Source organism: Diadema antillarum, unplaced genomic scaffold (genome assembly GCF_040938485.1).
Source record: "Diadema antillarum isolate AM-2024a unplaced genomic scaffold, OU_Dant_1.0 seq00000539_RagTag, whole genome shotgun sequence".
Taxonomy (NCBI): domain Eukaryota; kingdom Metazoa; phylum Echinodermata; class Echinoidea; order Diadematoida; family Diadematidae; genus Diadema; species Diadema antillarum.
In genome coordinates, this window is record NW_027271487.1 from 537,095 (window position 1) to 549,558 (window position 12,464).

Genomic DNA, 12,464 nt, shown 5'->3' on the forward strand with positions numbered 1-12,464 from the left:
ACCCTAAAATTCGTAAGATAATCACTGTTAGGCAGAACATGCATAAATATGTAGGAAGTTTCAAGATAACTTGAGCCACTTCCGAGATATGGAGGAAAAGTTAGTTCAGCACTTTCACTTGATCTTTGACCTTTGAGGCAAAAAAATAGAAAAAAAAAACTTTCCAGAGAATCTCTATAAGGTTATACATGCATACACCAAGAGTAAAAAAAAAATAATAATCCTGCTGGCATTGCATAACATGAGGGAAATAATAAAATTTTGAAGTGTTGCCCTTGACCTTTGACCCCATGAACCCTAAATTGCCTAGATAATCACTGCCAGTCAGTACATGTATATATACTGTACTATGTTCCATGAAGATACCTTGAACAATTTCCAAGGTACGGAGAAAAAAAGTAAAGTTTTAATACTTTTACTTGACCTTTTGACCTTTGACCTTATGACCCCAAACTTTCACCAGAGAATTTTAATTGGTTAATACAGGTATACACTAAGTTTCAAGAAAATATCTTCAGGCATTGCATAGATATGGTGGAAATAGTGAAATTTTATGTATTTGACCTTGATCTTTTGACCTTTTACCTTGAGCATGTGCACCCAAAAGTTAATAGGCACAACTTCACCCCTTAATACACATACATGCCAAGTTTCATTAGGATACCTCAAAAGATTTTTTAGTTACGCCGTCCACAAAATTCATTACGGTAGGACGGATGGACAACCCGAAAACATAATGCCTCCGGCACCACTTCGTGGTGGAGGCATAAAAACTGATATGAATTGTCATTACTGCAAAATCCCCCCAGTGTGGGTATTTCAAAACACATAATTATATTGCACAACTCATTTGATGTAGCAACTTCATTTTTGAAGCACAGAACAAGATTCTGTGTACGAGCATGACATATAACTAGAAATGTCGCTATGGCGACTGATGCCTCCGCCATAATGCATGATTCTCCCAATAGGTGTATAGTACAACGTCTTCACAATGGGTGATCCATGACAGTTTCACATAACTGGCAAAATATTGAAATGACAGGTTTGTCAGAAATGTCTTGAACTGGGTTTGCTTTAATTTTCTAAGAGTGCAGGTACACATATTTGGGGAATTGAGAATTCTTACTTGTACGAATTCCTCTTTTGCATTGAGTAATTTCCAAGGTATGAAGAAGAGTGTAATGACGGTACAAAATGGATTTTTTTTTTTTTTTTGGGGGGGGGGGCATTGAAACCTGGCCTTTGACTCTTAACCTTTGACCTTTGACCTTCTGGCTGGAAATTTCCCAGAGAATCTCCATTAGGTAATGCATGTATTAAGTTTTGAAACTAATAATGCAAGCATTGCATACTAGTATATGAGGGAAATAGTAAATTTTTGAGATGACCTTGACCTTTGACCCCCTGACTATTGACCCATGACCCCTAAATTCCCTAGATAATCCCTGCCAGTCAGTACATGCGTATGTACCAAGTTCCACGAAGATACATTGAACCATTTGTGAGAAAAGTGATATTGCAACATTTTCACCTAACCTTTGACCTTTTGACCTTTGACCTTATGACATGAAACTCTCTCTGGAGAATCTTTACACAGTAGTACAAGTCAACACCAAGTTTCAAGAAAATACTTTTGGGCATTGCATAGATATGGGGGAAATTGCAACATTTGTAGCATTTGACCTTGACCTTTTGACCAATGTCACTAAAATCTCCTCAAGTAATTGTCCCATCATACATCATCCTTCGACCAAGTTTGGTGAAAGCTGCTTCATCCAGTTTTGAGTTATCACGTAAACAGATAAATTTTAGGATTTGACCTTGATCTTTGACCTTTAACCTCCATCCGATTTCACTGAAAAACTAATCAAGTAATTGTCCCATCATACATCATCCTCCAACAAAGTTTGGTGAGATTTGCTCTATCCAGTCTTAAGTTATCACGTAAACGGATACAATTTCATGATTTGACCTTGACCTTTGGCCGATTTCACCCAAAATCTAATCAAATAATTGCTCCATCATACTTCATACTTGGACCAAGTTTGGTAAAATTCCAGTCAATATTACTCGAGTTATCGCGTAAACGAAAGCGGACGGACGGACGGACATATGGACAGACGGACAACCCGAAAACATAATGCCTCCGGCACCACTTAGTGGCGGAGGCATAAAAACATTCATTTTTTAATCTTACTTGATTTGTTTGCTACAAGTCAGTGCAGGCCACAGGATTCACTACCAGGGGCATATCTTTTTACACGGTATACACACAAACATGTGGCACACATTGTGTGCTCACTACATATAGAAAGTGGATTGTTGTGCAGTGCAAAGGTCATGATTACAAACAAGAGGCCCCGTCTCGCACTCACCAGAGTACCGCAAGTTCACCTTCTACGCATTCCTACAGACTCTTACCTGAGAACCTTCAAAACTTGGGGGTGGTGATTATGCATTTGCAAGAAGAAATGTAAATGTGAAGATTGGTCTCAATTTGGTCTCCCTCCCCTTGCTTCCCTTGGCTCATTCCCCTGATCTGCCACAAACTTAGAACCACAGTTACTAATGTAAATCACATTTAGCACTAATGTAGCTTTAATAATTTAAGAGAAGATTTGCAAAGTTCATTAATTTGGGGGTTTTGTCAGTCTCCACCCCCAACTCTGGCATTGGTTCCAGGCTCCCTGGGGCCCCCAGGTGGGGAATAGTGCCCATTTGTACACATACATATTCTATCACGCAAGTGATAATACATGCCGAGGTAGAAAACTGACCATGCATTCTCAAGACGAAGATGCATATGTACAGTACAATTAATACACTAATTTGGACCCAGCCCCCCGGGCTCCATGGGGGGCACCCCTGGATCCGTCATGAACAAACTTGAAACTACAGTCATCAATGTACTAACTCACAGTATTAACTAAGCTCTGTCACTTCTGGTTAAAGAAAAGAAGACTTCCTCGGGTCCCCAGGTGGGGTATAGTGCGCATTGGAACAAGGTGAGATCATATCCCCCTGGGGCTGCTACCTGCCACATTTGGTGAAAATCATCACGAGGTTTTCAAGAAGATGAAAAGGTAAAAAGTTTACACACGACGGACAATGGATGAAGGATAACACAAGCTAGACGTCAGACAAAGAGTGATGACTATGGCTCACTTAAGCATTAGGTTAAGATTAAGTAAAAATATGAAAAACTCATACAACACCTATTACCAATGTTTTGAAGTGCTTTACAGTTCAAGATATATGAAGAAATAAACTTTGATTGAACAGTAAAATTTAACAATGTCTATGAGGGCTGAAGCTTCACTGAAGTACACATAAGCACAGCACATGGTACTACTTGCCAACTTATTCAGGTGATCAGAGGAGAGGGTATAACTGATGGTTATGGGCTACAATTAGCGGATGCTTCAACCCCTGAAAGCTTGTTATTGGATGCATGTAGAACATCCCACCCCCCTCCATGACAGAATATTAATACCAAGTTTTGTGGTTTCACTGTGAATTTATAAATGCAGGTATTAAAAAATTATAATCTACTTTTCTCTTAGAGAAAGCAAGATATTCCCACAAACAAGACTTATGTTTTTGTTACCTGCAGGTGGAGCTTCAGCCACAATCAGTGTTAGTACTAATGAAGCAACCTGGACATCCATTTTCACTAGCTTTAGTAAGAATCTTGTGGTCAACAGTAAGTTGTTATCACGGGTTTGCCTGTACTAGTATATCTTTCCCGTCTTGGTTGACAAAATGTTGCAGCATCTTGATGTGTCCTTGAAAGATTTTAATGAATTCAATCACTCATAATCACTCATATGTTATCTAACATGTCAAGAAAACATGCTTTGTAGAGAAGAGGAAGAAGTTCAGAATCAGTTTGCTGGAATCTGTTGAGGTGGTCCTTGTGGCACTATCGATGTAAAGAAGGTAGATATGAAGATCCAGGTTGTTGCTAGTAATCCTGGTCTGGGTGGATCATCTGGCTCTGTGCCCTCTGCTCCATCAGTGTCATCACTGTTACTAGTACTGCCATCTGATTCATCAGGCTGCAAAATGAATGAATGATAAATGGATTTCCACTCTTCTTGCTATAAATTTTGCCATTTACAGAGTCAGTATACAACCTGCATGGTTACAAATTTATCTTGGTTTGCCCATTGCCTTAATCAAATATAGCCCGGATTACTTTGAAATTGCATTGTATTTGCTACTTGCCCCCCCCCCCCCCAAGATCTTGGTCGTCAATTGCCAAATTATGGCGAAAATCAGCACGCACATTGCCCATCCATAATTTCAAATAATGATTTATTAATTTTTCCCAAAACATGATCATTTTCCCAAAGTTATGCTAATTTTGCTTATTTATGCATCACATTTTAAAATTCTTAAACAAAGCTTCAAATGGGCTACTGTAGTATAATTAACAAATTTACATTAAAATCATGGTAACAAAATGAATTTACGTATTTCTTTTTTAACCTGTTGAGGACGAGTCCCGAGTATACTCAGGCAGAGGTCTATGGGAAATGAGTGTTGTATTAAAATCAGCCTGTCCTCAACGGGTTAAACTTTTCATGTCTTTCTTCGTTTTGTATTTAAGAAGTATTTATTGTTCAAATCTGTGTTTTTAATTGTTTCTCTCATCTAGAATAGTTGATAACTATAGGGGATGTCTTTTAAGAAAAAACAGGGAAAAACATTCATCTTAAACTTCTTGTAAAACCAAAACAATGTACACACAAAAGTAATTGGAAACTTCTATTTTCGGTGACATTGGTCACGAAAATGTGTTATATCTTGGCAGGCATACCCATGATTTTCGCGAATAGGGTCACAAGGCATGAAAGAACTAGAAATGTCGCTATGGCGACTGGTATGCCTCCGCCATAATGCATGATTCTCCTAATAGGTCTATAGTACATGTGGACAATGTGTGATTACATTTTCACAAAATTGGCAAAATATCAAAATGACATGTTTGTCACAAATGTATTGAATGTTTACCTTCCTTGACCTATGTTTAATTGGATGAATAGGAGAGCATGTATTTGGGGATTTAAGAACTTTAACTTGACATTGACCATTTCATAAGTTTATGCACTGAGTAATTTTCAAGGTATGGAGAAAAAGCGCAATTTCTGTATTGAACAGTAAATTGTTATCATTTTCATCTGGCCTTTGATTTATAAGAGAATCACTGTCAGGCAGAACATACATAAAGGCAGCATGTACTAGGTTTGAAGATAACTTGAGCCACTTCCGAGATATGGAGAAAGAAGTAAGCTCAGCACTTTCACTTGATCTTTGACCTTTTGACCTTTGACGTTCTTGGCAAAAAAAAAAATCCCAGAGAATCTCTACTGGGTTACACATGCATACATCGAGTTAAAAAAAAACCCTGCTGGCATTGCATAAATATAAGGAAAATAATAAAATTTTGAAGTATTGCCCTTGACCTTTGACCCCTGACCTTTGACCCCATGAACCCTAAATTCCCTAGATAACCACTGCCAGTCAGTAGATGCATATATACTATGTTCCATGAAGATACCTTGAACAATTTCCAAGATACAGAGAAAAAAGTGAAATTTTAACATTTTGCTTGACCTTTTGACCTTTGACCTTTTGACCTCATGACCCCTAACTTTCACCAGAGAATCTTAATTGGGTAGTACATGTATACACTAAGTTTCAAGAAAATATCTTCAGGCATTGCATAGATATGGGGGAAATAGTAAAATTTTAAGCATTTGACCTTGACCTTTGACCTCAAGCATGTGCACCCAAAAGTTGATAGGCACAACTTCACCCCCTAATACACATACATGCCAAGTTTCATTAGGATACCTCAAAAGGTTTTGGTAGTTACCCTGTCCACAAAATTCATTACGGACGGACAGAAGGACGGACGGACGGACGGAAGGACGGACGGAAAGACGGACGGACGGACGGAAAAAAGTGGCAAAATTTAAGCGAAAGTTTTTTCATGTTTTAAAATCCCCCCCGCTACACAGGATTAATCCCTCAATAAAAATAAAGGGGAGCTTTGTAATTTGAAAATGGCTTTACAGCTTTGTAAAATTGGTGTATTTGGCAAGACAACTCTATTAGTTAGGTGTAAACATCCCTCCCATGGATCTGAATGGTTTCATCTTCTCACTTAAGAATATGGCTTATGATCAACTTCTCTCTCTCTCAAAACAAAACAAAACACAAAACAAAAACCTAAAAACAAGACAAATGCCTGTGCGAAGAAAAATAGCAAGACTTTGATGTGTTGTCAATGAAACTTTCATTTGTTTAAGGTGATATCTTCACTTTTATGATATAACCCAGATTAAAAGAAGATCAAGGACTGATATTCTTTTTAAATTCATGACTCAAAAGATGAATTTATTAAATTCAGGAACTACTGTAAAAACTTCAAAATTTTTGCAGTGGGACATTGATAATGGACTGTTACCAAAGCAACTTACTTCCCTACACTCTTTCTCATTTGTCCTGCATAGCTCTGTTTAAGTTCAACAAGTGTACCAAATTTGATTTTACTCACTTTCTTGATTTGGGGCCACAATGCACTGATACTGTGGCAACATACTTCCACTACACTAAAAAATGTGCCTTGCACAACTTGATAGCACCGTCACCATATGTGCCATATTTCTTTTGATTCATTTACAAACTATTGAAGAAGTTCTATCTTTAAAGGGGCATTCCTGACGATTTTCATAATTTTACATCATGTAGTACATAAATCGACAGCTCCATGTGTAAATTTGTGGAATTATTAAGGTCCTCGAGCAGAGAAACAATACTTTGAAAAACCTTAAACAAATTAAAGGGATCATATAGTTTTGGTTGAGACCTAATTTCAGGTTTCTAAAATTTTGGGGTGAGATAATGAGAAACCTCTTATGAAATATGAAAGAACATGTAATTCTATGAGGAATTCAACGCTTATTTGATGAAAATTGGTTTTGAAATGGCTGAGATATCCAAAAAAGAGCGATTCTAATAAAGTGTGGGACCCACACTTTATTACGATTGCTTTGTTTTACTTTGTTTGTGGATGTTTCAGTCATTCCAAACCCGATTTTCATCAAATAAACTATGAATTCCTCTTAAAATGGTATGTTCTGTACTATATCAGAAGTGTTTTCTTGGTGTCTCGCAAAAAGTTAAAAGCCCAATTCTCATCTTCACCGATACTGTACCATCCCTTTAAACTGAACAATGATGATGACATGGGAGGCTCACATATTTCAGAAATGTAGCAGTGTATTTCCATCACAATACTACTTGCTTGCAAGTTCACCTGTGTATAATCTACACATGCCTTCTTCTTTTGTTCTGCTTCCTTGAGCCCCAACTCATGCATTCTTATTGGTGATGACATGTCATCATCCTTGTTCATTGCAATTTGTCATAAATTTTAAAAACATTTTTATTCTTCATCCTAATCATCATAAATCCTGAAATTCTATACTCGGCATAACTGATTTGTAGTTCTTAAATTGTAAAATTCTGAAAATCACCCGGAGGTCTCCTTTATCCTGATTTTGAGGGCCATTAGTAGTCACTATGGCAATGCTCTTTCTGCATATAACTTTAAAAAACGAAATATGAAACTTGTCACTTTAAAGTGAAAAAAAACATAGTTCTGGTAAGGGTTGAGAACCTGTCTTGCACCATTTCATATTTACTTGCAGAACATTGAAAGAGTCTACCAAGAAACCTACATGGCTGATGCGATTTGCCGGGATGATGAGTTGTTTCGGAGTATTTTGAAATAAAAAAATAAAAGTCGGTATACCAACTTTTATTCGAGAAGGATCCAGGCTAACTCGGACTTGGGGACAACTCGGCCCTATTTCAGACGCAGCAAAGTACGCAGTTTGTGATTGCCAATATTTTATTCATACACACACATTCATTTTGTATGCGCGCCAAAAGCTTCTTTGATGCACGCATTTATCAACTCTGCCCATAACTGCGACGAGCCAGAATGCGAAGCGCTCCCATATTACACCACTGTACAATCCAGAGGGACAACCCGGCCCCGCCATCAAAGCAAGGCCGAGTTGACCCCAAGTCCGAGTTAGCCTGACCCCGATCGGGTAAGTTCTGAGACGTGAACATTTCTGGTTAATATTTCACATTTTTGTCATTACCCAACGAATATTTCGCTATTACATCGTTATTCCACACATTTCTTAGGCATACAGGTACATTTTGGAGCGAAATTTGACAGTTGTTAAGGTATACCTGAACTATGTTTTACCTTTAGGATGAGTTAGGTGATATGCTGGGGGTCATCAGATATTGGCAGAGCTGCCAACCTGTCACATTCAAAATATGTATCATTCAGCTTCAAAAAGACAGAATGTAATTAGCCAGTTCTACATTTTTCCATTATTCAATGCTATTGGAATCCCAATGTTTCTTTGAGGAAAAATGTGTTCATTGTTGATGTGGCAAGTGGTTAAGTTTATTGTATCCCACACGTACACTGTACAATGTAGTCTAGATAGGCTGTGAGCCGAGCCTATTTTTCGTTTAGGTTCGTTGACAAGTTGACGTGATATTGCTTTGATACATTGAAAAATAGGAGAAAAATACATCAATTAAGGCCCTGTAACACCTTTCCGGGTAAGCTATGTGGGCTTATTGCGAGAAGGGATTTTCCAGAACGCAGGAAAATTTTCTGCAGGCAGACAAGGATGTTAGCGAGTTCCGTACTTGCGTCTTACCTGTTAGAGGCATGCTTTTTACCTGCTACTTGCGTGTATTCCATGTGACCTGTGTGAGAGCTTTGAAATCAATCCATTATCAGCTACCAACATACAGGGACTGCGAAGTACCTGCGTGGGAGTTGCCTGCGAGGTTCTGCCACTAAGGGCCTCCTACTGGTGTTCTGCACATATAGTGGGGCAGATATGTGAAAAAGAGGGTCACATCCGGCGGAAAGTATGAAATTTTGTATATAGTGGTATTTTGATGTAAAAAATTGCCGGATCCAAGAGATCTGGCCACGGGGTTGGCAGTCATTTTGAATTCCAATATGGCCACCATCATAGATCCCTATCTTCATTTCTGAATGACATAAGCCATTGAAATTTGATACATAAAAAGCATGGTGATATGATGACTTCAATAAGGCTTATTTGATATGTCTGACAAGCTGCACGGCAGCCAATTTGAATTTTCCTACATAGTTGCCATGTTGGAGTATTGAAAATCCCTATCTTGGGTTTGTAAATTAGGCTACCTGATTGAGCGCGCGTTTGTAACTGATTGAGTGCGCGCTGCTGTATGTACATTGTGACGTCAGTGAAAGGTGCATCATGCTTCGTTATTGCTTCATTTTTTGACATGCCCGTGAATGTTAGTCATGATGTTTGTCTGCGCAGCCATATTGGAATTAAAAATAGTGGGCATTGCGTTTGTCAGACACTTCACATTAGTCCATTTTTAAAACTCAGTATGTTAAAGGTCCAGTATACCTTTGGGAGCAGTGATTAAAAAAATGTGCAAGATTTCACATTTGATGCATATGAGTAGGTCTGTTGTACCACAAAATATCCTACCATATAAAATTTTCACAATAAAGCCTAAAATATAAGGAGATATACAAATGCTAAGTATTTTTCTCAAAAAGCCGTAACTGTATACGGTTTAGTCTGGAAACATTTTTATCATAAATATTGTTCACAGTTTGTATATTTAACAATACTTAACATCGATTTTACTGATTCAAATTTATACAGTGGTTGTTTCTATCCGTAACTCACATTTTAGAACTATCTTAAAGCACTAATGCTGGGTTTTTGTTTCATCTGCAAATGGTAAACTATGCCTTTAATTACTTGTTTGCACCTAATTTCAGTGTCACTTATCACTTAAAACTCGAGATAGGAATTTTGAACATTTCGTCGAGGTGGCCATATTGGAATTCAAAATGGGGGCCATTAGATGTTTGTCAGACACTTCAAATTAATCTGTCATCAATTTCAATATGTCAAAATGTTCTTGTGTACCATATTTTGGTGCCACAGGTTATTCAGAACTGTAGATAGGGATCTCCAAATTTGTTTTGTGATGGTGGCCATATTGGAATTCAAAATGTCGGCTGACCCCATGGTCAGATCTCTTGGATCCGGCAATTTTTGAAATCAGCGCCCCAAAATACCCCTATATCCAAAATTTCATACTTTCCGCAGGATGTGAGCATGTCGACCAATTTTGCTTCATATCTGGCCCACTAATACCTCTGCGGGCAAACCCCCGCAACTCACCCGGAATGAGTTTTGAGCATGCTCTAGGCCTTGTCACACCGTGTATGGGGAAGCCTTGCGGGTTGACTAGTGGGGAAAAATTTTTGCTATCCGGACCTCCCAGCAGTTGGTTCGCACCTGACAGTACCTAGTGCGTATCTCGACCATACTTGCCCTGAGGTGCGAACGCAAGTGTGACTTACCCGCAGACAAGTTTTGAACATGACCAAAACTTTTCCCGGGTGAGTCGCAGGGATTGCCCGTAGAAGTCAATGCAAAACGCCAGTAGGAGGCCCTTAGCAGCAGCACCTCGCAGGCAACTCCCACACAGGTAATTCGCAGTCTCCATATGCGGCCAAGATAATGACATTCTGTGGGACTTCTGCCATTCCTTCAGAGGAATTTCTTCACTGAGTTGTCAGCCCCCACGCGCCTGGCACTCAGGTCACACAGAACACCTGCAAGAGATACTTACAGAACGCGTTCAGCAAATAAGATATATACTGGGTGTCCCAAAAAAAGCGGAACGGTGGATTTTCAGTACCTGCGTTCTAAAAATGATATATTTTTTGACATCATTAGAAAGAGCATCTTCCGCAGAAGACCATGACACCAAAATCATTAAATTTGGTTGAGCACTTTTTATTCTGCGCCAATTTCTGTAAATGCAGTCATTTTCAATTTTTTGCCACTTATGAGATAATAATTTGGGTGCGACACGCGTTCCATACGGTGAATTGTGTAAAGCTCGTTGATTTATGTCAACAAAAGATAACGCTTTCATATTGGGAGCGCGCACACACACACACACTGTTTTTCCTGGCCCGAACTCAATGTGACAGCTGTATCTTTTGTTGACATGGATCACCGAGCTTACACAATATTCACCGTATGGATCGCGTATCGCACTCAAATTATTATCTCACAAGTCGCAAAAATCCGGCGAAATTTGACAATGACTGCATTTTCAGAAATTGGCGTAGAATAAAAAGTACAGAACCAAATTAAATGATTTTGGTATCATAGTCTTCTGTGGAAGATGCTCTTTCTAATGATGTCAAAAGATATATAACTTTTAGACCGCAAGGTACTGAAAAATCCACCGTTCCGCTTCTTTTGGGACACCCGGTATATGCACAACTCGCCAAAATCCTCGTCTGCCCTCAGAAATTGTCCGGTATGCTAGAAAATCACACGCATCAAGCCCACGTATCTTGCCCGGAAAGATGTGACAGGGCCAAAACTTGGCTGCGGGTAGAGAGGACTTGCGTGCACAACTCAGGGTAACTACGGGTGAGATACGTGCTAGGTACTGTCATGTGCAGGTCATTTGCGGGGACCTCCGGGTAGCAAAAGTTGTTCTTTGCAAGTCGCACGCAAGGCTTACCCAGAAAGGTGTGACACGGCCTTTAGGAAATGACTTGTTCCCATTTCAAGCTTTGTACGTTAACAAAATACTTGCCTGTGGGTAAATAGGACTTGTGTGCGCAACTCCGGGTAACTACGGGTGAGATACGTGCTAGGTACTCTCATGTGCAGGTCATCTGCGGGGACCTCCGGGTAGCAAAAATTGTTCTTCGCAAGTCGCACATAAGGCTTACCCAGAAAGGTGTGACATGGCCTTTAGGAAATGACTTGTTCCCATTTCAAGTTTTGCACGATAACAAAATACATATATTTAAAAATTATTTCTCCAAGCCGTCGAGTATTCGTAACAGCCTCATGGTAACCGTGCACACACACACACATAATACATATATGTATACAGTACGTAACGGTGCATACATTGTATGTATGTACCAAGCATCAGCGAGGCGATCAAACATGAATACTTCGCAAACCACAAACAAAGTGTTTGTTTCACACAATACTACACGTAAATATCAGCTTTTAAACGTGAAAAACGCGAAGAAAGTCACCTATTCACAAGACAGTCTAAATACATTGTACTTACTGTATATTCAACAATATCCTCAAATACATTCCAAAGATTTGAAGAAATATGTTGTGTTCATGTTTGGCAGAATTAAGCTGCACTATTCATCAGGACAGTCTAAATACCATATGTCCCCCCAAAAAAATTACAACGGTCACCTCCACAATGATAACTTCGCAATGATAACGCTGTGTTCATGTTTGGCAGAATTAAGCTGCATTATTCACGAGACAGTCTAA

The 12,464-nt window shown here is 39.0% G+C and overlaps 1 protein-coding gene across 6 annotated transcripts in view; it reads right to left on the reverse strand.

Moving 5' to 3' along the window:
* Positions 1-3,126: 3,126 nt before the first annotated feature.
* Positions 3,127-12,464, reverse strand: part of LOC139734683 (homocysteine-responsive endoplasmic reticulum-resident ubiquitin-like domain member 2 protein) — a 136,394-nt gene continuing 127,056 nt past the window's right edge. For all 6 annotated transcript variants that reach the window (XM_071645474.1, XM_071645471.1, XM_071645472.1 and 3 more), the window contains one exon: positions 3,127-4,061. In XM_071645474.1, coding sequence (XP_071501575.1) covers positions 3,888-4,061 — 174 coding nt within the window. In that variant the 3' untranslated portion in view covers positions 3,127-3,887. The remainder of the gene's footprint in view (positions 4,062-12,464) is intronic.